Here is a 24,711-nt window from a genome sequence, read left to right on the forward strand (position 1 = left end):
CGCCTGAGCTTTCCAACCAGCCCGCTAGGGGCCACTAGTTTCCTCCCTGGCCCCTGCGCTGCCGCTCTATCCTAGACTTCGCCATCTGCTACCAGTTATTGTCTCGCTGGTGCCAACGCTGTCCACGGAGCCGCTCTAGGCTATTGGGAGGCCGTCCGCATTGCGTGGGGAAGGTTTGGACGACGCAGTCGCCTCGCCGGCCCCCGGGGCGGTTAGCGCTTCCGGGGTCGGAGGGTGCGCGGGGTTGAAAGCGGGCCGCTCCGCCCCGTCCCCCTCCCAGACCAGCAGAGGCAGCAGCCGGAGCAGCCGCAGCCTGCGCCCTCTCCCGCCCGCCCGCCCTCCGCCCGCCCGCCCGCCCTCCGCCGCCCTCCACCCGCCCCGGGGTCTCTTTCCCCCTTCCTCCTCCTCCTCCTCCACCCCCCCCTTCCTCCTCCGCCCGCCCGCGGGGCCCCCCTTGCCTTCCCGCCCGCCCCTATTGTTCCGCCCCCGGCCTCCCGCCCTTCCCCTTCCCGCCCGCTCCCCTTTTCCCCCTCAGTCGCCTCGCGCCTGCAGGTAAGCTTCAAAATTTTTCCTCCGCCCCCGGCTATAGCTGTATTTCTGCTCTTGCCATCGTTCTTAGCGGGCTCCGGTCCCCGTCACGAGCCCCGGCCTCGCGTAGTCCCGCGTGAGCGCCTTCCCTCTCACTCTGCTTGGCCGGCCATTCACGCAAGGCCCTGGCTCCGCCGAGGCCTAGTAGGCCTCGCGCAAGGCCTCCCCCCATCCCCCCGCCTTTTCCCGGTGGCGGCTGCGCAAGAGTCAAGGAGGGCGCGCGCGCGGTAGGGGGGGCGGCGGTGGATTTGTTGGTTGAGGGGGGTGGGGGGAGGCGATGGCCGGCTTGCTGGCCGGGCGGGTGAGCGCGGCTCCCCGCGGGGGTCAGGCGCTGGCGCAGCCACACGAGGAGGCGCTACTAGTCCGGCCCCTCCCCCTGGATCGCAGCGCCCCCCCCCGACCGAACCGTTTATTTATTTTTTTTCCTCTTTTCTAGTGGAGGGATGGGGGGTGCATTTTTTAGGTGGAAAATGCTTGGATGACCAAGGAGAAGGGGGCTGCGGAGTTCAAGGGTGGACGGGCTCCCAGTTACCGAGTTATTCAGGACGTTGTCTCGGGGTAACGAATTTTGAAATTACAAAATGCCTGCCGCTATAGACCCAGACAGAGCTATTTATAGGAGAAGGGGTAATGTACTGCAGGATTAACTGCTGGATTCCTGGGATTGGGTACACTTACATTGACCTAGTCAGGAGAGAAATATGACAGGGATTTCTTGGATGATTTAGAGTTGGAAATGCTTCTTTCTGCCTTACCTCAAGAAATGGCTCCAAATATTTCAATATTCTTGCACTTTCGAACTTGCATTTATTGTGGTATTTGTCAAGTGCTTCTGTTTTATGTTAGTAGGTATAAGGAATTAAACTGCCAGATTTTTACCGTGTCTTATTTTTTTAAAATGTCGTGCTTACAGACCTAATAATGTCTCCCCCCCATCCCTACCCCCAGCACTCTTGTTTTTCCATGAGTGAAAAGTGTTGAATGCTGGGATTTTTCCAGCAATTAATTATATTCTGAAACCTGGGGGATGAGGTGCTTTGGGGATGCAAAGCCCATCTTTTAAGTAATCACATACTTGAGGTAACCATGGAGCAGCTTGCTATATACAGAATGGTCTGGCAGCCACTTAAACACTTTTAATATTTAGGATATGGTCCTAGAGCAAAGTTAAAACAGTGGCTGGTTATGTGAAGAGGGAAAACTTAGCTGTAGGAGAGAGATCATTGATGTTTTGAAGGGCTGGATACTAAAAATGTCACTGGAGAAATTTCACAACTTTGGGGAGATTATTTTTAAAGCTAAGGTTAAGTAGTAAGGAGGTGTTGTAGGCTAAGCTATATACGAAAACATTGTTTCTACATGTCATCAATTAAAGCAGAAAGGTTAGGAACATTAGAGGGTAGGGTGGGGAAAAGGCTTCATTTGGTAGGAAAGGCTCATTACTTCTATGGCCTCAATACGTTTTTAGCAATACCAGTTGTTTTGATTGTTTTCTTTGGAAGAAAATTTAAGATTTAGTAGAGTTGAATAAAGATTGTGTGGTAACAGGTTAATAACAGAAAGAAGGAAAATTTTCCACTCTTGAGGCACTATCAAGTTGGTTTGGGAAAAGAGGGCTCAGGCTGCATTTAATGTATTGAGTCATTTCCCAAAAAGGAATATGGAATCCCAGCTTGCATAGAAGGCATTTCAGATAATACTTTTTTCATTGAGGTGGTTTATTTAAATCTTTTGAAAATTATTTGGTGACATCTACTGACATTCAGCACTGTAATATAAGCTAAATCTTAATTTCTTTATGTAGAAATTGCTGCCAGTAAGAACATTTACATGTGTCCTCACTAGATTCCAGTGTGAGCCTAACAAGGAAGCGAAAGGTTGCTTCCCTCACTGTAGTTGGTTAGAGTTTTGCCTCCATTATTTCCAGGTGTTTCTATTCTTTTGAAGCTTAGTCTGCTGAAGGACAACTGATGCAGGTTCAGCAGTTCCCTTAGAACCATTGCCAATTGAAGAAATCTTTCACATCCTGAGAGTCAGCGGAAACCTTACCATTAATGAACTGGAAAGTCGCCTTCCATTCTTTGTTACAAAACTTGAGCTGTTAATGCAGTTGTGCTAGATGTATACAAGGCTGCCAAGTGATAGGCTGTGCACTTAAGGAAAAGAGTCAGAAAACATTCATAATAGTTAAAATAACCTTGGGAAATATTGCCGTTGTTTTCCTACTCTGATTTTGGTCATATTTGTGTTTCAGTTTTTGGCTTTCACCCCCCCACCAGTGACCAAAGACTTGACCACTCAAAGTCCAGCTCCCCAGAACACTGCTCGACATGGACACCGGTGTGATTGAAGGTGGATTAAATGTCACTCTCACCATCCGGCTACTTATGCATGGAAAGGTATGCACCAGCTTGGGAAATTGGGTCATAGTAACTGCTAGGGGAGGGGCCAGGAAGAGAGAGCATGCATCTTGGAGCTCATCAGATTAGCACTGTGGGGCATCTGGCTTTAACACTCTTCTCTAGTGGAGTAGAAGAGAGTGTAGTGGGAAAATGGACAGACTTTCCTAGGAAGCTCCCCCTGAGCGGGAAGGGCTTAACTAGAGGCCAGAGCCAAAGAGTGTCTCATACCTGAATAAGATTTTTCTCATGGAACTTGCTATAGCTTGTGATAGTTAGATTTCCCCTGTCCAAACAATTTTGGATAACTTTAAGGTGGGGTGGTATATTTGGCATTTTGAAAAATGAATTATGGAGTTGCTGACGTGGCACAGTGGTTAACAAATCTGACTAGGAACCATGAGGCTGCAGGTTTGGTCCCTGGCCTTGCTCAGTGGGTTAAGGATCTGGCGTTGCCATGAGCTGTGGTGTAGGTTGCAGAAACGGCTGGGATCTGGCGTGGCTGTGGCATAGGCTAGCGGCTGCAGCTCCGATTTGACCCCTAGCCTGGGAACCTCCGTATGTATGGCATTGGCCCTAGAAAAGACCAAAAAAAAAGAAAAAAGAAAGAAAGAAAAAAAAATGAATTATGTTAAATGCAAAGATAGTATTTAATCAATTATTCCTTCATGATTTTTTGTTAGCTTCACTTATATTTTGAGCAAAGAAAATAAGCCTTTCCATTCACTTCTAGTAAATCTTAACGTTTTTTCCATTACTTCAGACTGTAACAATTAATTCTTGTGATAAAGACCACTTCATATTTGACACTAGTTTTCTCCATTGCAGGAAGTTGGCAGTATCATCGGAAAGGTGAGGCAGTTTCACTTCAACTCTAATTACTCTTTAGACAATTTGGGTTTAAATAGCCAGTGGAGCTCACCCTTGACTTTTCCCCTTACAGAAAGGAGAATCGGTTAAGAAGATGCGAGAGGAGGTGAGTTATTGGGGATGCCGGGGTTAGGGACCATTACCTTAGGAAGTTAAAAACTTTTAAAGCAAACCTTCTTTTTAATGAGAGATTAGAAGAGGGGAAGATGTTAATACCAGGAGAAGCTGGTATTTTTCTGGTTTGGTTGTTTGTCATGACAAATAGTATGCTGGGAAATGCAGATCTAGTAAGTCTTAAATTCATTCAAAACTTAAAGCAGCTTCTGTAATCTATTTGAGGACAAACACAGACAGTATATGAAGTTTTGTCAACTTTGCCTTGTGTCAGGATCATGTGTATAAGCAGCTCCTTGCCCATCTTATTTAGGAGGGGTTATATATTTGTGAGTGGTATGCTCAGATCTTTTTTGTCTGTTTAACGTTTTGGTTCTGTTTCCTATCCAGAGTGGTGCACGTATCAACATCTCAGAAGGGAATTGTCCTGAGAGAATTATCACTTTGGCTGGACCCACTAATGCCATCTTCAAAGCCTTTGCTATGATCATTGACAAACTGGAAGAGGTTTGTTCCTTGTCCCTCATTCTTTTTTTTTTTTTAATTTATTTTTTCCCCTCATTCTTCATTTTAGGTGCTCCTAGATAGCTTAGTGGTTTTCCAAGGATTTAAAAAAACTCCAGGGTAGACTAGCTCATAAAAATCTGTGAATGGGTCCTTTGCTCCCATTTAGCACCCCCAAGATTGGACCATTTGTAGTTTAAAAAGAAGTTATTTTAATCCGAAGAAACATAGTTGACCCTTGAACATCAGGAGTTTGATCTGTACAAGGTCCCTTGTACTTGAAATTTTTTCAATGAGTACATCAGTATTGCATAGTATGTCATACAGAACTATACAGTCCATGCATGTGGAACTATAGATAAATTATACCTGGATCTTTGACTAGGGTGGGGGCCAGTGCTCCTAACCCCTATGTTCAAGAGTCATCTATAGTTTGAGTGCTCAAGTTGGCAGCAGCACATACACAAAAATTGGAATGATAGAGGTTAGCGTGGCCCCTTTGCAAGGGTGTCACAAATTTTTGAAACGTTCTATGTTTTCTCAGTTATAAAATAAGTCATGTGAGGGAGTTCCCTTGTGGTGCATTGGGTTAAGGATCTGGCAATGTCTCTCCAGCAGCTCGGTTGCTACTGTGGCTTGAGTTTGATCCCAGGAACTTCAACATGCTATAATTGTGGCCGAAAAATAAAAATTAAGTCATGGAAGGTTATATACATCAATAAGGAATATAGTAATACTTTGTTTTGTGACAAATGGTTAAGTAGACTTACTGTGATAATCGTTTTTTGTTTTTGTTGTTGTTTTGCCTTTTTAGGGCTGCACTCTGCAACATATGGAGATTCCCGGGCTAGGGGTCAAATCGAAGCTGTACAGCCACAACAACATCAGATCCGAGCCGCATCTGTGATCTACACCACAGCTCATGGCAACACCGGCTCTAACCCACTGAGCAAGGCCAGAGATTGAACCTGCAACATCATGATTCCTGGTTGGGTTTGTTTCCACTAAGTTACTATGGGAACTCTTGTAATGATCATTTTGTAATGATTAAACAAATGTCAAGTCACTGGTATACCTGAAACAAAATACTGTGTATTGACTACACTTTTAAAAAAAAACCAAGTTCCTATTGTGGTTCACTGGGTTAAAAATCTGACTGCAGCGGTCTGGGTCTGAACCCTGTCCAGGTTAAAGGATCTGGTGTTGCCACTGCTTTGGCCTGGATTCAATCCTTGGCCTGGGAATTTCCGTTAAACTGGCTATTAAAAAAAGAACAACCCAGATAGTTTGACTATTATCAGGCACTCAGTGTAAAAACAAAAAATGTGTGAAAAACCAGCCTTTATTTTTATTTCTTTTTTTAGTTAAAATAATTTTTTTCTTAAATTGTTACTTTTTTTTTTTTTTCTTTATAGGCCACTTTGTGGCATGTGGAGTTCCCAGGCCAGGGATCAGATCCAAGCCACAGTTGGTGACCTATATGCCACAGCTGTGGCTGGATCCCTAACCCATTTTGCCAGGGCAGGGATTGAACCTGTGTCCCAGTGCTCCAGAGACACTGCTGATCCAGTTGTGCCACAGTGGGAACTCCTATTTTTTTTATTTCTTGAAGGTATGCCACCATTATGTTCATGATTATTGGTTCAATAGTTGGATGAATAAATTAATGTTCTTTTGTTAGCTCTGCTGAACACTAATACTCTATAGATACAGATACCTTCCAACACTGTTTGCAGTTATGTTTTTTTAAAGTCAGTCTGGAAGTTCCCTTGTGCTGTAGTGGGTTAAGGATCTGGTGTTGGCACTGCAGCAGTGTATGTTGCTGCTGTGGCTCAGATTCCATCCCTGGCCCAGGAACTTCCGTATGCTATGGGTGTGGCCAAAAAAAAAAAAAAAGTTAATCTGGTAACTGCCAGAGCTATACTTGGAGGGAATATGTTTTATAGGCTATCAGAAGCAAAACGTCAGTACTAGAGATTTTTCACAGAAGGAAGTCTCTTTGTTCAGTAAGTTGCCTCAACATTAAAATGCTGAACAACCAGTGCTCTTGCCCACTCAACTCTTTAGTTTCTCTACTGTAATGCTGGTAATCACACATTCGACACTACAGGCAGAGAGAGCTTTGGAGCTTGCTGCTTGATGCCTTAATGGTGTCTGAAATTTTATCCTTACCAAGATCAGAAATATATTTGGACCTGCAAAACCTTGCTAATCCAGAGCTTGTAGCTTAAAAAACATTCAGAAAATCTGGAGTTCCCTTCGTGGCTCCGTGGTTAACGAATCCAACTAGGAACCATGAGGTTGCGAGTTCGATCCCTGGCCTTGCTCAGTGGGTTAAGGATCCGGCGTTGCCGTGAGCTGTGGTGTAGGTTGCAGACGTGGCTCGGATCCCGAGTTGCTGTGGCTCTGGCATAGGCCAGTGGCTATAGCTCGATTTGACCTGTAGCCTCAGAACCTCCATATGCCTTGGGAGCGGCCCAAGAAATTGCAAAAAGAAAAAAAAAATTTCGGAAAATCTGTTTAAACATAACAAATAAGGAGTTTCTGTTGCAGTACAGTGGAAATGAATCCAACTAGGAACCATGAGGTTGTGGGTTTGATCCCTGGGCTCTCTCAGTGGCTTAAGGACCCAGTGTTGCTGTGAGCTGTGGTGTAGGTCACAGACATGGCTCAGATCCCATGTTGCTATGGCTGCAGTGTAGCCCAGCAGATGCAGCTCAGATTCAAACCCTAGCCTGGGAACCTCCATATGCCGTGGGTGTGGCCCTCAAAAGTAAAAAAAAAAGCTTTAACGAAAAAGTTTCTTAACAAATATCTAACTGTTCTTCAACTATAATGTAAATAAAAATCATTTAAAAAGAAGTTTCTGGGTCTATCTACTACATAGAGTTTAAACTAAGAAGTGATGTTTAACTATTTTAAAGCCATAACTTTTTAGAAGCGGCATATTGTTAGAGGAAAGACTGGGTTTTGGAGGTGATACAGTCTTCTAATTTCAAATTGACAGCTTCTTAGATGTGACTGGGCAGGTACTCAGTCTCAATTTAATTATCTCTACAATGGAAATATTACTGAAAATTAAAACAAGGATAAATAGAACTACACCATTTAATCTTTTTTTTTTTTTTTTGGTCTTTTTGTCTTTTCTAGGGCTGCACCCGCAGCATATGGAGGTTCCCAGTCTAGGGGTCTAATCAGAGCTGTAGCTGCTGGCCTACACCAGAGCCATAGCAATGGGGGATCTAAGCTGCGTCTGCGACCTGCACACCACAGCTCATGGCAACGCCGGGTCCTTAACCCACTGAGCAAGGCCAGGGGTGGAACCTGCAACCTCATGGTTCCTGGTCGGATTCATTAACCACTGTGCCACGACAGGAACTCTTCCCCCCCCCCCCCCCCCCCCCCCCCCCCGTTACAATTTCTTAAGAGCACAGAATTAGTTGCTTGAATTTGAGTTGCATCGTTATTTCACCTTTTTTTTTTTGTCTTTGTCTTTTCTAGGGCTGCACCTACAGCATGTGGAGGTTCCCAGACTAGGAGCCTAATCAGAGCTAGGTTCCTAACCCACTGAGCGAGACCGGCGCTTGAACCTGCAACCTCACAGTTCCTAGTTGGGATTCGTTAACCACTGAGCCATGACAGAAATTATTTCACCTTTGTCTTAATTTTTTTTTTTTTTTTTCCTGTGCCCATGGAATGTGAAAATTTCTGGCCAGGGATTGAACCCACACCACAGCAACGACCCAGGCTGGTGCACTGACAACACTGGATACTAACCCACTGTGCCACAAAAGATCTCCCTCTTAATGTTTAATTTTTTGATTTCAGTATTTTATTTTGCTCTTTTAATTTTCAAAACAAGTGATCAGTTTTCTCCCTACCAAGAACATTGCTCCTAGGGTGAAGGAAAATATGTTTAAGGCTAAATCTGAGGAATTTTGTAGAGCTTTTTATCTTTTCAGAAATATGGGGGGGGGGGGACAACATTTGAGCCTTTATTGATGCAGATCATGACATAATATAGCTCTTATAAGGGTAAGTGGTTCTTTTATGGCAGTTAATGAGTTCCTCAGTATCTGTTTAAACTCTTATATTCTGGTGTTTTTGACTAATTTCTTTTTGTAGGACATCAGCAGCTCTATGACCAATAGCACAGCTGCCAGTAGACCCCCAGTCACCCTGAGGCTGGTGGTCCCTGCTAGTCAGTGTGGCTCTCTCATTGGGAAAGGTGGTTGCAAGATCAAAGAGATTCGGGAGGTAGGTAACTTCTGTGGTTTTTCTTTTTGAAAGTAAATTACTCTAAATGTGGCTTCCTCTAACTTTTACTTTATCTAGGAAAAATTGGTATTTGTTAAGATGAAGATTTTTTTAAAGTAACAGTCCTAGAAGACTACAAGTTGATGTGTGTATGTTCTACATGATATGTATACATTTTACATTTTATATATTTTGACCATCAGATGGCGGAAGATTAGTCACATTCCAGCTATTCTGTATGACATGTTGGCAACTTTTTAATGAGGCTACATAATTCTTTTTCATGTCTGGAGAGAGAGATTATAATTTGATATATAATAATAGCAGATATTTTTCTTGGCCAGATTCCTAAATAGCAAAGGGAAAATGAGAAGGTACATTAGGATGTAGGTGTAATTGTCCCTTTTAAGTCGTGGAGTTACATTGTATTATGGAGGCTTCCAGTTGTATCTGGGACTTACTGAATTGGTTGTTGGAATGAAATTTGAAAGGTTCCTAAAGGAAAACTGTTGTACATGCTGTGTGAGTAGAGATTTTGATTTTATTTATTGATGTACTTCAAGTACCTGGAATGGTGCCTGGCATAGAGAATGGGCTAAATATTTGTTCGAGAAGAGAATTAAAGATGGGTGATATTTGTGGGTATTTTGTTTGTGGCCCACAAAGCTATCATTAGCTGAGAGGAAACCATCTAGAAGGACCTTTTTCTTGAGAGCGGGTTAAATTTAGGCTATTATTCAGGCTTATTCTCAGCTTTCAGGGGCTAATTTATTTATAACTGTGATTAGACAGTCTTATCTAGAACAAGGGAAGAGCAGGAAAGGAGGATAAAAAGGGTAAGATAATGGGATGAATGTCTACTGAGTTTTAGACTCTAAAATTTTTGTTGGGAGATATTGGAGAGTATGAACTGTTTTCTCTGATATTTGAATTTCTTTTTACCCCAAAGAGTACAGGAGCTCAGGTCCAGGTGGCAGGGGACATGCTCCCCAACTCCACTGAGCGGGCCATCACTATTGCTGGCATCCCGCAATCCATCATTGAGTGTGTGAAACAGATCTGCGTGGTCATGTTGGAGGTAAGCCCTCAGGCTCATGCTGAGAATGGGGGGAGGGTGATTTAGGGAGACAGACTGATCTATATTTAGAAAGACTAGAATTAGGTGAGGCTGTTAAAAGCCTCCAGTGGGGGGTGGGGAAAAGGTTCCCTGAGTTCATATTTTCCTTCCCCTAGCTTTGACTTTCTTATAGTCCAAGCAAAAATAGAAACTGCTAAGCAGCAGTGATCATTTGGTTTTTAGCAATTCTAGTGGAATTGGTAGAGGAAAATCCACTACTCGGACTGAGTGGACAAAAGATGTATCTGGGTTCCTGAGAGCTACATTGTCTTTCAGATTTCGGTGTTTTGGCTCTCTGTAACTTTGATGTATTCTTTAAATTTCTGTTCTGAGGCGGGAATTATATAGAAACTTTTTTCTGTATTTGTGATGTTTCTGAATGACTTACAAGGTCCTGATAGATACGGTTCAACTAGAAGAATAGTAAAATTAAGGGGAATTAAACCTTGTCATAAGAAGTTGTTTCCATATTGGTGAGAAAGGAAAGTAGGACTTTCAAGAAGAGTTTAGAAAAATGTGCACATTTCTGTATTCTAGATATAACATTTGGGTGCTTTATTTACTATTTTAGCATTATTTCCTATTCAGGACAATATGTAAGGTCTTAATTACCAGCTAAAATGTACATATGTGGATATTCCCTAGTGGTCTAGTGGTTAGTGCTTTCACTAATGCCACGTGGGTTCAATCCCTGGTCTGGGAACTGAGATTCCACATCAAGCCACTGCAGGCTACAACAAAAGTAACAAAAAAAATATACACAAAGATTTTTCATGTTTGTTAGACTTAGTTGAACACATGAAAATAAATACCTAAATTATTACAGTGGGATCTGTCTTGATGAGAGTACTGTGAGCTCTTGTAGTCCATGGACCATCTTCTGTTTTAAAGGCAAATAACTAGATGATCTAGCCAGAGATAAGATTGGTGGGTGAGGGGATGGAAATAATACAGTTTTTTAATTTAATTGACCTGTGTGAGCTTAAGCCACACAGCTGAAGCAGCTTTGAAACCTTATCTCTTTTTGTTTTTTTCCCCTCTGACTCTCTCCCAGTCCCCCCCGAAGGGCGTGACCATCCCGTACCGGCCCAAGCCGTCCAGTTCTCCGGTCATCTTTGCAGGTGGTCAGGTAAGAAAATTTTGATTGGTGGGCTAGGGTGAGCAGGGATTATATTTGAAATTGTCAATTGCCAGCAGCACACCAGGCCACTCTGCATGCTTGCTGAAATCTGTACTCTGGCCATAGTTTGACCTGCTTTCAGTTTTATTTATTTTTTGTACTGGGGAAAACTATGAATGCCATCTTATTTAATTTTTAGCAGGCAATGGGAGTTTTGTAGGCACTCGGAAGAGGTAATTTAAGGTGGGTTGGGTTAGAAGAAAGGATTAAACTACATTGGTGTCACTATTTCTCTCCCCACTCCTACCCCATCCATGATTTTTTATGTGTGGGATGTTCTTTAGAGGTCTGGGTAAAGGTAGCAAAGAGTTGGACCTCTGAAAGAGATTCTTGGATGGTGGTCTCAAATTGGGGGGTCCTGAAATTGAGTGTCCTACAAACTTCCCCTTCTCCCCACCTCACCTCCCCTACTCCTACCCCTTCACTCCCAAACTCCAGTGTGTTGTTCCTGGGCTCTTAACCTCATAAACACTGGTTTGAACCCACATGGCGTAACTGAAATCAGCTGGGATAAAGGGTTCAGTGTCTTAGAAGTGGGAGAGAGCGCATGTGGGGCTGTGACCCTTGGTGTTAGAGTAAGAACACCAGAGCACCCCTTTGGCCTCTCCTCCTTCACCCACCTAAACTCTGAGTCTTTGGTGTATGGTTTATTCTGTAGTTAGATTTATGTGACAGGGCACTGATTAGCACCCATGGTAGTTTTGTGCTTTTGGCTAGTATTTGAGGAATAGGTGGGTCTGTTTTTTTAAATATTGGAGTTCAGGTTAAAATAGGTGACCTTCATTTTGATAGCTGCAAGTAAAATGCTCAAAAGTGCCTTTTCCTACATGGGGCTGACTTGTTATTTAGAGAAGCAGTTACTCAGCTAGTTCCATCTTGTATTTGAACTGGGGAAGCACTTAAGTACATTGCATTCATATTCTATTGAGTTGTTATAAAACTGAACAAGTTTTGGGGGATTTAGTTTGTCTTACAGTTCTGGAAGCTTTCGCAAGAAGTTAATCATAGCACAGTGTTACCTTGACAGTTTAGTACCTTGCCTTAACACTAGCCTTGTACAAATTGGTTTGTCAGAGGGCTCTCAGTCAGTCTGGATAGTGAGGCAGGATAAGCAAAAGCCCAGAGTCAGTGTAGCAGGGAGGTTTAGTTTTAGGAGTTTCCCTTTCTCCCCTGGAACTACAGGTTCCTACTCTTCTGGATTCTTCCACTCCCATTTGGGATTATCCATGCCACATGGCAGCAGTCCTCTCCCATTTACAGTTCTTCCTCATTTCCCTTTCCTCCCCCCACCCCACCCCCTTCTTACCTCTTTGCTTTCCTTCCCTCCCTCCCCTTTATTCAGTTGACCACCCTCTAAAAGCTTGCAGCCTCTTCTTCTATGAGTGGCCCTGTTGTCATGGATTATTCCCATGGGCCTTTTTAAATGAACAAGTTCATGCAGTGTCCACAGATGGACCTGTGTCTTTTGTTCCTTTGTGACAAAGTGGGCTCTATAGAGGTTCAATTTAATCCCACACTGACCAGAAGCTGTCATCAGCTCTGTTGTCCCACCTCTTTATTCTTACTGAAAATAGCCCAGTTGTGCAGTATGAAATCTGCCACTATAGGTAACTTTTTTTTTCTTTTTAATTCACTAATTACAGCTCGTTTCAAATTGTGTTGTGAGCTCCTTTTTAAAGGAAAATAAAAAATTAAACAACTTTTTTTGTGTGAATTTCATGCTGGTGACAAGGTGCCGGATTGACAGCCCTGGAGACTGAAATCCTCTATTTATCCACAGGACAGGTACAGCACAGGCAGCGACAGTGCGAGCTTTCCCCACACCACCCCGTCCATGTGCCTCAACCCTGACCTGGAGGGACCACCTCTAGAGGTGAGAGGGGATGTTCAGTCTCCAAGGCTCACTCAATCCTTCCGCCTCAGCCGAGACTGCCAACACGCGGGGGGCCAGTGGCGCTGGTGATTTTTGTGCTGTGGACACCACCTGTCCACGGGGACCTGGACTGACCCCCCCACATCATTTCACACAGGCCGCGTAGCCCACCAGATGGTAACACCAACTCTTTTTTTTACTTTTTTTTTTCTTTTTTTGTTCAACCCGTCTTCCCTGTCTCCTGCTCCTCCTACCCCATTTTCACCTTCCCACCCCTACCTGGGTGCACTTTTGGGGTTACTGGCCACTGTGATGTGAGAAGCTTCACATCCTGTTAACCAGCTGCTCCTTCCTTCCCCTCCTTTCCTGACCCCCCCTTGTCCCCCACCCCACTGCCCTGAAGACCCAGCTCCCTTTTTGGGAGGTTACGGTGTGGGGGGAGGAGGGCATAGTGGGAGCTGCAAGTGCCTTTTATGGAGGGGAGGTGGGAGAAGGCAGAACTCAGAACACAGTGGTTTTTTTTGTGTGTGTGTGTGTTCTATGGTCAGCTCCCTAGTGCTAGGGACCCAGCTAGCTTCAGGTGCACTTAAGGTCTTTAGGCAGACGTAGAGAAAAAAAATAAGCTAGGGAGAGGGAAGTGTTTCAGAACATGCCATGTAGGTTTGTGCAGGTACAAATCATTCATGTTACCATGATTGGTAGGAGGGTTGGGGTGGTTGAAGGAAGAGACTGTTTTCCTCCTAGGCTATCTTGTACACGGGGAGAAAGAAGGGGGCTCGGTCGATCCAGGCATTGTTCAATCCCACTTCCCACATTTTCATTAAGAAACAGTTGTGTTATTTTGTCTTTGATTGCAGGGAACATGGCTCCCCTTATAGGCATCCTGGAATAAGCCATCATATTTAGGGTTTAAAGAAGGCCAACTCAGGTCTGACTGTATTTGCGAGATACCATCTACTGCCTCAAACCCTGGCCTCTCCATTCTCTAGTTCAGCTCTGGCTTCCTGGCTAGTTGAAATCTGTCTTTTTTTCCCCCCCCCCGCCCCCCACACTGGGTGGCTGTCCGTGATTGGTTTTTAATAGGAACTGTTTTCCTCCTTTTGTAGGCCTATACCATTCAAGGACAGTATGCCATTCCACAGCCAGATGTAAGTTTTGTTTTCACTTCTTGTTTCCAAAAGCTCCCTCTCCCATCCAAAATTGTCTCATTCCTTTCTCCATGTAGGCAGAAGTGAGTTGGGTTTTAGACATTTGCAGTATTGTTTTCCTCACAAGGTGAACTCTATATTGTAGCCCTTAAATAATCTTTCATCGGGGGATAGTAGCACCTGAATTTTGACATTTCATTCCTGGTAATTATAATCTGGCAAATTATTAGATTCTGCTTTTTTCCATGTTCCAGATCTCTTTAAAAGAGACTGGACCTGTGCATCTCTGCATGGAGTCCTTTCCATGGGGGTTGAGGGGGCTGGGTGTGCCCTCTGTACTCCTCAGTCTGAGGTGAAAATTTAAAAAGCATTTAGAAGCATGGGGAAAGGGGCTTGTTTAGACAGGAGGGATAGGAGGCTGAATACTTGGGGATTCAATTCAATAAAACCTTGCCTGTCACTAAAAATTCCAACTTAAAAAGTGCTGGTATTTAGACTTTAAGGGTATTTCTTTTTCTGCACTTTTCCTCTATCCTTACTAACGCTTTCAGGTGCTGAGCTTTAGATTTGGGAAGTTGAGTTTGGCTCTTGGTTACTGGTAGGCCTAGGAAGGTGAAGTAGCCTTGAAGAGGAGTTGTTTTACAACAGCCAGGACAGTTTTATAGATGAGAAAAATAGCTGTAGGAGTCATGGGGTGGGGGTGCTAAACCCAGTTTGGTTTTATCTTAATCTCTCTCCTCCTTGCAGTCTCCCTGCCTCCTCATCTCCTTCCCTCTTCCCAATACTGACAGAACCCTGCATGGTGTGTTTTCCCTGGCAGCACTGCACAGTTTGTTTACCTAGCCTGTCTGTGCTTGTCCCTGGGGCAACTGTTGCAATGGCTGCAAACACCTTCATTAAATAGGCCATGAGGGAATGGTTGTCAGGTGGATGCTGCTGCTTTTCTTTTCACACACCCAAATGCATTCATTCTCTTGGTACTGATAGCCTTTCTATTTCTAACTCTTAACTTTACCTTCATGTTATGCCCATTCGCCAGGATTGTGACACAAGCCCCATCCTTACCCTCTCTTGTAGTTTGAGTAATAGCTGACTTTGTGGATCAGGAGCTCTGCATTTTCAAACTTGAATGTGCTTGAGCCCTGGTTATGTTACTGTTCTGATGCCAGCCTCTCCTGTTTTCCTTCCTGCAGTTGACCAAGCTGCACCAGTTGGCAATGCAACAGTCTCATTTTCCCATGACGCATGGCAACACCGGATTCAGTGGTACGGATACCTCAGTGTTTATTTCTATAAGGTGTAGTGCAAGACAGAGGCCAGCCCCAAGGTCTCAGTTTGACATCTGTTTAAAACAAGTGTCATTACCCAGCATCCTGCTGGTTTAAACCTGCCTGTTTTCTATGGCTAAACTGAAGGAGGTAATGTGTTTGTTAACTTGGTTTTCATTTGGGGTGACTTGTTCTAAAAGAGAAAAAAGGCCCTGGAAGGTTTGGGGTGAGGTCTGGGGATGCTTATCAGGCAAAGGGTAGGCTGGTATTTTTTCTAATCCATCCTCACTTCCTGCCCCTTTGATCTGATTGGCACCCCCTTTCTCTCCACCAGCTATTCACAGACCTGGGTAGAAAATCCATTTGTGCCAAATTATGTAGCGTTTTTTAGTTTTGGTTTGGTTTTGGTTTGTTTTTGGGCTTTTTTTTTTCTATGTAAGGAATAACTTGTCCGATAGGGTTAGGATGAGACCACCAAACTCATTTTCACTTGTATCTTAACAGGCATTGAATCCAGCTCTCCAGAGGTGAAAGGCTATTGGGGTAATGATTAAAAAAAAAATCTGTAGTATTCTACTGTTATATTAATAAACTGGTGGGAGTCTTGTTTCACTGCCCATGACATACTAGCAAAACATGCACATGGCAGAAAGGAGCTGAGAGAGCAAAGCAGGGGTGGGCCTTCTGCCCCTGAGGGTCCCTTGATGGATCTGGCCTACCCCCCCTGTAAAAATATTGAGTTTAGCAGCCATATCTAACAGCAGGACCAGACTTGAGAGGTAGCCAGCTGGCCTGGTCTAGTCCAGGTATGGGTGTTTGCTGATAGGATTTTTTTTCTTTTTCTTTGGAAAACAAAATAAAAAAAAAAACAGGAAAAAAAATTATGGAGCAAAAGATAGGGACTAAATCTGGAGAAATGAACTTCCCTCACCTTACTGCCATTTCGTTCTCACTGACCTTCAAGTGTAGGTTAGGTTGGGGTGTTGGGGGGGTGTTAATCTGATATAGGTGTATTTAAAGCAACTCTGCATGTGTGCCAAAAGTCCATGGTACCCAATAACAGGCATGATATTGGCGCTGGTGATAGCATCAGGTGAGATAAAATTGGAACACGACAGCAGGAAAACCAACCAGAAAAGGGGAGAAGTGCAGAATTACTTGATTAGATTTTGGTTTTGAGGGTTGAGGATACCACATTCCCTTGCCCCTTGCTTCCATTCCCTTACACCCTAATAGGCTGGGCTTTACAGGAAATGGCATGAAATCAGATCTTCTGTGTGTACAGAGGAACCTTTCCAGCATAATTTCTACACCCCTTTCCCCCTCTTTCCTCTTTGGAGGCTTCCAAGTTAGTGATGAATCCCAACAGCCAATGCTGGGTTTCCAGTTTGTTTTCCTTCTGTTAGGTAAATGTGCAAATCAGTGGGAGTTTGTATGCTGTGCATTGAACTTCTTTGCTCTCTTCTGTCTTTTTAGCAGGTTTGGATGCATCTGCTCAGACTACTTCTCATGAACTCACCATTCCAAACGATGTAAGTATAGTTAGTTGGGTTGCATGGGATAAAAATGAAAGGTTTGGTTTTAAAGGATAGAGCAGTGTCGACACCTAGGGAAAGAAAGTGGCATTGTAGACACCAAATTAAATTCTTAAAACTATGTAAAATCCTGAATAAAAACTTATTGAGGGGATTGATAAAACTATCGTGTGGATTATCTTGAGCCAGAAGGAACCTTTCTGTCTCAAGTAGAAATTCCCATTTGTTTTTGTTTCTTATAAGATCTAAAGCCTTATCCCTAACACAGTGGTCCTTGGATGTTCTATCTGTGCTGTTCAACATGGTAGTAACTAACCACATGTAGGCTTTTTTTTTTTTTTTTTTTTGGCTTTTTAGGGCCACATCTGTGGCATCTGGAGGTTCCCAGGCTAGGGGTTGAATAGGAGCTACAGCTGCCGGCCTCTACCACAGCCACAGCAACGCAGGATCCGAACCAAGTCTGTGACCTACACCACAGCTTATGGCAGTGCTGGATTCTTAACCCACTGAGTGAGGCCAGGGATCAAACCTACAACCTCATAGTTGCTAGTTGGATTCGTTTCCACTGCGCCACCATGGGGACACCTTCCCCCCCCTTCACTTCAGTGCCACACTTCTAGGCATAGGGAGGTTCCCAAGCTGGGGTCAGATCAGCTGTAGTCACTGGCCTATACCACAGTGACAGATCTAAGCCTTGTCTGCGACCTACACCACAGCTCACGGCAATGCCCAATCCTTTAACCCATTTAGCAAGGCCAGGTATTGAACTTACATCCTCATGGATACTAGTTGGGCTCTTGACTGAGCCACGACAGGAACACTACATGCAGCTATTTGAATTGAAAATAACAATAATAAGTTGAATTTCTGTCTCACTGGCCACCTTCATGTGTTCAGTAGTCATTGGTGTCTGTGGGTATTGGACAGTGCAAATGTTGGCCAATTTTTTACTTTTTCCCAAGGTATTATAAGTTAGCTAGAATTCTTGTTAGTATAGTAAAAGACGTAATCATAGCAGGATGAATTTAGGCATCTTCGTTGACAGAAACGGGAAATACTTTTACCTTTATTCCTAGCCACAGTAAAGTAGGTTTATCATCATCTTTGCTTTATTTCATTTTTGGAGTTAGTACTCTGAGGAAATGAGCTAGGAGTCAATCAGCTCAGAGTTGGCTCTGATGTGTAGTGATCAGAAAAATGGGGCAAATCTGCAGTCCTCTGCTCTACCAGCTGAGCTATCAAGGGGACAAAATAGGGCAAATCTGTATCAGGAGTCTGTGAGTAGAGTGTGTAGAATACAGATAGTGGTTTCCATTGCCACATTTGTAGACAAGCCATAGAAGGCTAAGGGGTGGGGTGGATTCTTGGACATAGCCATGCAATTCTTAATTTGGTATGCTTTTTTTTCCCCCCTTAAGTTGATTGGCTGCATAATCGGGCGTCAAGGCGCCAAAATCAATGAGATCCGTCAGATGTCTGGGGCGCAGATCAAAATTGCGAACCCAGTGGAAGGATCTACTGATAGGCAGGTTACCATCACTGGATCTGCTGCCAGCATTAGCCTGGCTCAATATCTAATCAATGTCAGGTAAGGGTTCCTTACTTTTTGTATTATTGATGCCCACACAAATAATGTGTGTGTTGGGGGGAGTTACACTGTAATATTAAGTTGGGACTATTTGGGGGATGGAAGTGGAAAGGGTAGAGATGGCAAAAGAAAGTTTAAAGTCTACTTTTAGACTTTAAGTCTAAAGTTTAGCTCTACTTTTCATCCATTCTTAGTGTAGGAGAAAAGTGAGCAGATTGTAATAAATTTGCATGGGGTTTGGGAAAAGGGGGTAGATTGTTTGCATTTCATTTTTTGATGTGTTTTTGGAGTAGAAGGGATGGGGCATGTCTTCAGTGGTAGGACTGCTCTGGCTAGTACCCCCATACTAACTTAAAGCCAAATGTGGGTCTCTTGCTGTAGATGTCATATAAATTAGTATTTCATTAATTAAGTTTAGGCTCCAAACCACCCTTAATTGAAATAAGGATAATGGAGTTATGAGTTAACGTGACAGCAAGGTAGTTTCTTGGAGGCAGTCATTACCATTTTTTTCTGAAAACATCCATTTTTCTCAAATTGCCAGTATGTTCCATTGTTCAGAGCTTGTGGGAGAGGCACAGGTACTGGAATGTTTTAAGAAATACCTAGTGATTTCTTTCTTCCCGCCTCACCATCTCATTTCATCCCTTAATGACTTCCTGAGGTTTTATTTTTCTTATCCAAACCTGGCTAATGTTAACATACACAACTGTAGCAAGACTCTTCACAGTCCAGTGGGCATCCTACAAGGCATTTGTATTTCTTGCTTAGCACATGTGCTTAAGTCATGTTCTTAATTGCTTACTAACGTCTTAAACCAGTGTTAGCAGCTCATTTCCCAAGAGGCTTAGCTGCCCCTCTTATATAGACCTTGTTGTCATTTACTTCTATCACAGTTATTTGGTCCCTGTTGTGCATTAAAGTTTTATGAGTTCCTGAACCTAGTGCAAGGGAAAGGAATTTGTAAGTATTTTTTTGCCATGTTATACTGACCATGTATTTATTCCATGGTCTTATTTATCCCCTGGTTAAAAATTTATCAGTTCCCCAGCAGTGGTTCTGACTTTCTTTTTGCCTTCGTTTTTTCCTGCCTTGAGGTATTTGCTAGTCTTTATGGAGAGACTTTTGTATGTCTAGATCTGCTTTCTTCTTGAGCTACCAAGCACATCAAATTCTTATGTTCAGGCTGAAATGGTAGTTGATAGCTTTGCAGGGAGGCTGTTTGCACAGGTTTGTTTCTAATTGGGGTGGGGGGTTGTTAAACGAGGCAGAAATCGTGTTCTTGGAACCTGAAAATCAAGCTGTTTTTCTTCTGCTTGGATAGACTTGCCCTGAATATTGTCAGATAGTTTTTCCATGTAACCCGCTTGCCTGATCCCTAACTGGGTCAGTGGCTAAGTTATAAGGAAGCAAAACTTTGTCCACCTTCATTTTCCTGATTTAGTCACTCTTTTCAGGATCATCCAAGCTATGTACTTGGGTCAAAAGTTTTTAAAGCTTCATTTAACACCCAGTTTGAATGCAGGGAACAAACTGGTTTTAATATGAACACAAGGGAAGAAAGACTTCTGTTTTTTCAGTAATGGACTCTTAAGCATTTATGCTGATTCTCGTGAGTCTTTTTTATGGATTGCAACTATCTTCGGATTTAGGAAAACAAAATGGAGTCTTAGGAGGAACATCCCTGCCTTTGAAGAGTTAATCTTGTGCAGTAGGTTGTCCAAACAGACTTCAGCAAATACCTGCAATTCTGGCTTAGACACATGCAGGCATTTGAGAGCTACAGGTCATCACTGTTATTTAGAGCTTATTTTCAGCTAAGTGGTACTTTTACTTGATTAAGCTGAATTTTTCAGTAGTGCTTGAAGTTAACCCTCCAGTTTTGTATGAGAAGTATGGTCAGTTAAAAACAAAAAGCCTTTTTTCTCCCCATCCCTTCACCAGAAATGAGGCCTTAGGTCTTATCTACACTTCTGTTTGAAAATGCTGCAGTCTTTGAAGTTTGAAATTAGTGACCTTCTTTGGATCTCCTGTCCCTTTCCATCCTAATCTACTGGTTAATTCCGGTTAGTTCGCTGTGGAGGTAGAAGCAAATTTTAATATTAATTATAGGAAAAACAATTTTTAAAAATATGTATTAGCATCCCAAAGCTTCCCAAGTGATGGGTGGGTAAACATTGATTTCTTCTTTGAAGATTTATGAGTACCCTTTCATTTTCTGCTTGAAATCATTCCTTTTCTGCCTTCTGGGTTAAATCAGTGTGTCAGATATGTGGAAGTGTGTGATTTCTTTTCTCATTCTGTCAGTTTTTTATTCTCCATGGCAGTTTTAAATAGCGTTGTGGAATGGGATTTCGTAAAGTATACATTTTTAGAGGGTGGGACGTAGGATAAAAGACAGCTTGTCACAGGTTGATATTAGGTCTTCCTAATTGGCAGCCAGAGGCACTTACTAAAGCAGTTTTTGTCCTGTACTTTTTCCCTTTTGTGGTCTTCCCTTCCACCCACCCTTTTTTTTTTGTTCCTTTTTTCCTCTGTTACAGTTTAGAAAACGCTAAACCCTCCTCCCAGGCAGCCTCCGTCACGATCCCTGATCACCTCAGCATCAACCTCTCTCAACCCTCCACCCCTTCTTCTTCTTCTTCCTCCTCCACCACCACCCCCTCGCTCGCCACAGCGGGGACCTCCGACGCACCCTCCAGCCTCCCCAACCCTCTTCCGACCGCCCCTTGTGTCTCCAGTCTGCTTGGCATGAAACCCATCCCTCTCCTGGCTCTAAATGTTGTGTCTGCTGCTAAGGGTACCGGGGCTTCAGCTACCACCACCACCACCTCTGCCGTGCCATGTGTAACTAACAAACTGAAAAGCGAGAAACAGAGATTCTCTCCCTACTGACTGCATATTTTTGGGCACCCTGTCAAATATTTCTTGGTTTATTTTGTTTTTCTTTGTTAATATTGGTGAGAATCAAACAATTGTGAGCTTGTGACAGTTTCCTTTTTACTATTTTGGGGGATAACAGGGTGGGGGCAGGGGCAATGGTAACCTGTGTTTAGGTTTAGGCCATTTCAGCCGAGTGCCTGAGTTTGTCTGACTTGTTGAATTCTTATCTAGAGCCATAGTTCTTGCTCTTCTTTCTCATTCTGTTACTTTTTGTAGCTTTATTCTGCCTTGCAATATAACAATGTGTTAGGCTCTGTGTTACTGAATAAAGGCTTCTCCGTTAACTTTTTTTTTTTTTTTAATTATATCATGGTTGAGTTATCAGCTGGCCTTCTTGGCCAAATTTGTGTTTCTAGCTATAATAAAGTTGCCACAGTAAGAACCTTAGTTGACTGTGTGCTGTGAAGGAAAGAAGTTATTTCTTTACCCAGAATGGGGAGGCAAGTTGGGGGAAATCTAATAATAAAGTTTGCCAGCTTCTGTCTGCATTCCTCTGAACTAGTATTACTCCTCTACCTGTGACATTGGGTACATCTGGAACAACCAAGCTGTGACATTGCCCAAAATTTGACAGGATTCTGTCCAGTTACTCTAACCATCCCTGATACTCAGCCAGGTCCTTTTACCCTTCTGTTCTCTGCCTACCCTTCTGTCTCCCCTCCAACCCTATCACAATTCGAGGATTATGATTAGAAACCTAGGTTTAGAAGGAACCTTTAAGAGCATCTGTAACTTATTTATCCGATTTTTAAAAGGCCTTGGGAGAGTTTAAATTTGCAGGTCACATGAGTGACTAGTCAGGAGTAGCAACTTGTGCTTCCTTTTTTTTACCCAGTCTTCTAAGATTGTACTTAATAAATATCCCTATAGCCTCATTCTTTTTCTTATCCCAAGGTCACAGTTCTCTCTCCATAAAATAGTGCAAGTGCTTTGGGTATAGTGGCAGAACATCTCTTAGAGTCACCATTCAGCCCGAATGCATGTTGCCAGAAAGGATAATGTTCTTTCCAGGGCTTAGAGAACGAGTGTGGAGATTTTTTTTCCTGATGACCTTTTACCACATCCCCTTTGGTGTACATTGTTTTTAAAACAAAGTAATTGAATTGCAATAGATTAACTCATGATGTTGTGCCCCCTCAATTCCAGATTGGCCTGTGAATTAGTGTTTCGTGTCTCAGGTCTGCATGAAGGACTGGGGGCCAATTTCATTGTTAGTTGCTGGATGCTCCTTTATCATGTGGTCCAGCTTTCCTTAGTAAGCACTTTCTGTAATTTGCTGATACTATCTTCCCCAGAAACCTGGTTTTTATTTTTATCTAGTTCTTGAGTTTAGAAGGCCTCTTTAACCTAATGAGTACTCCCTAAAGGATTGCTAGGAAGGAAGTCAGATGTTTTAAGGGGCTGAATACCATCACCACCTCCAGAGAGAGGTACTTGGCATTCAGTTTTTAGAAGCTTACAGCTCCCTCGTGTGGTTTGTCTTTTCCAGGGTCATTAACATACTATTTCTGATTGAGTTTTCCCTTCTTGCCCACTCTCCCTGCTGCCCCCTTCCCCCAGTACGTGCTCAGGCTATGTATAAATTCTGGACTATTGGAGTTCTTTTTGGTGCCAGAGTCCCACCACCCACTTGCATGAATTGAGGGTTATTTAGGTCCTAAACTGTTTCCAGCAGCTTTTTGAACCTTCAATTTCCTCTAAACTCTTTGATTCAGGGCCTGTTATAAAAGGCCCTAGACCATCCCATTTTGAGACTGGTAAGAATCCTCTCCCTTTAAGAGCTGACTAATCCGTTTTATGCCAAATACCATTTTTGAGTTAAAACAATTCAATTTGCAGTTGAAGGACCCATCTATTTCCTGGCCATCCCTTTCCACCCTCCCCATTTTGGCCTGTTTTGGCTTTGCATTATTCTGGTGGAAGAGATACACATGGGGAAGCTTCAGTCATGCTCTCTTGACACAAATGCCACTGAATGTAAAACTCTTTATGAAATTAAGAAATGAGACTGGGTCTCACACATTTAATTCTACTCACAATAGGAGCTCTTTCTGGCTGCCCAATACCTGTAAAGCAGGCTGATGGCTGAAAGACTAAATACCTGTCCTTCAAAGACCAAAATTGGATTCCAGGATCTTAGATCAGTTTTAAACAGAAGGCATTGTAGCCAGGTATATTTGGGTGGATTTGGTTTAACAGGAAGACCACAAATTTAGGAGCCTCTAGAGTGAGCTCAGGAGTTTCTGATAACAAGTTTTTACTTCCACTTACAGCTTACAAACTAGGCCTGAAAACCATAGGTTGAGTGTAATTTTTTTATCTTTGTCTTTTCCAAGGCCGCACTCGCGGCATATGGAGGTTCCCAGGCTAGGGGTCTAACCGGAGCTGTAGCCGCTGGCTTATGCCACAGCCACAGCAACTCGGGATCCAAGTTGCATCTGCAACCTACACCACAGCTCACGGCAACGCCAGATCCTTAACCCACTGAGTGAGGCCAGGGATTGAACTCGCAACCTCATGGTTCCTAGTCGGATTCGTTAACCAAGGAGCCACAACAGCAACTCCTAAGTGTAATTCTTGATCCATATTTTACTTGCTGCTGCTTTAACATGCCTTGGTGTTTAAAACTGTAATGTCTTTTAATATCTCAGTTTGATAGAGAAACCCAGAACTGTTCTATCAGTAGCTTGGGAGAAGCTAAAGTCAGCCCAGCAGTAAAGAAATATTGTTTCTGTGTATTGTGACCCTCTAAGAGGAAGCTTTAGTGTGTGTGGCTTATTTTTGGAGAGCGCTTATTAACATCTCCCACAAAGACAGTTTAAAGGGTGTGTAGTTTGAGGGGTATCCACAGTTAATAACCAAGGTCCCCAGTTTCCCTTGGTTCTAAGGTAATTTTCCTCTGGAAGCTTGGCTTGCAGGGTCATGAACCATGGTACTGGTTGATCCAAGAAATCTTAAAATGTTTCCCTTGATACTGTCCCTGATAGGTGTGCTCCTTTACATTGCGTCAACCACACTGAAAGTTTTGGAGGTGTGAGGTTCTGCTGGGCACTTGGAAAACTAACTTTGAGTTTCTTTTGTGTGTGTTACAGGCTTTCCTCGGAGACGGGTGGCATGGGGAGCAGCTAGAACAATGCAGATTCATCCATAATCCCTTTCTGCTGTTCACCACCACCCATGATCCATCTGTGTAGTTTCTGAACAGTCAGCGATTCCAGGTTTTAAATAGTTTGTAAATTTTCAGTTTCTACACACTTTATCATCCACTCGTGATTTTTTAATTAAAGCGTTTTAATTCCTTTCTCTGTTCAGCTGTTAATGCTGAGA

At 43.2% G+C, this 24,711-nt stretch overlaps 1 protein-coding gene and 1 non-coding gene across 19 annotated transcripts; both read left to right on the top strand.

The window, feature by feature from the left end:
* The first annotated feature begins 280 nt into the window (after nucleotides 1-280).
* On the top strand, nucleotides 281-24,685 carry PCBP2 (poly(rC) binding protein 2). 18 transcript variants are annotated; one of them, XM_047786769.1, is made up of 15 exons: nucleotides 396-552; nucleotides 2,843-2,987; nucleotides 3,816-3,839; nucleotides 3,931-3,963; nucleotides 4,362-4,478; nucleotides 8,601-8,732; nucleotides 9,682-9,810; nucleotides 10,892-10,978; nucleotides 12,810-12,902; nucleotides 14,009-14,050; nucleotides 15,244-15,316; nucleotides 15,823-15,861; nucleotides 16,795-16,850; nucleotides 18,272-18,441; nucleotides 24,477-24,685. In XM_047786769.1, exons 2-15 carry the CDS (start codon nucleotides 2,919-2,921, stop codon nucleotides 24,511-24,513), a joined length of 1,101 nt encoding a protein of 366 aa, XP_047642725.1. In that variant the 5' UTR covers nucleotides 396-552; nucleotides 2,843-2,918; the 3' UTR covers nucleotides 24,514-24,685. The 18 variants fall into 18 exon arrangements, with proteins under 18 accessions (XP_047642734.1, XP_047642725.1, XP_047642726.1 ...); XM_047786770.1 differs by having other exon boundaries at nucleotides 16,798-16,850; XM_047786771.1 differs by having other exon boundaries at nucleotides 397-552; nucleotides 10,904-10,978.
* Nucleotides 4,913-5,015, top strand: LOC125131862 (U6 spliceosomal RNA). The gene has a single exon (XR_007136043.1). It is a non-coding gene; the product is annotated as a U6 spliceosomal RNA (small nuclear RNA).
* Nucleotides 24,686-24,711: the final 26 nt, after the last annotated feature.

The sequence above is a fragment of the Phacochoerus africanus genome, chromosome 7, assembly GCF_016906955.1.
Source record: "Phacochoerus africanus isolate WHEZ1 chromosome 7, ROS_Pafr_v1, whole genome shotgun sequence".
Lineage (NCBI taxonomy): Eukaryota > Metazoa > Chordata > Mammalia > Artiodactyla > Suidae > Phacochoerus > Phacochoerus africanus.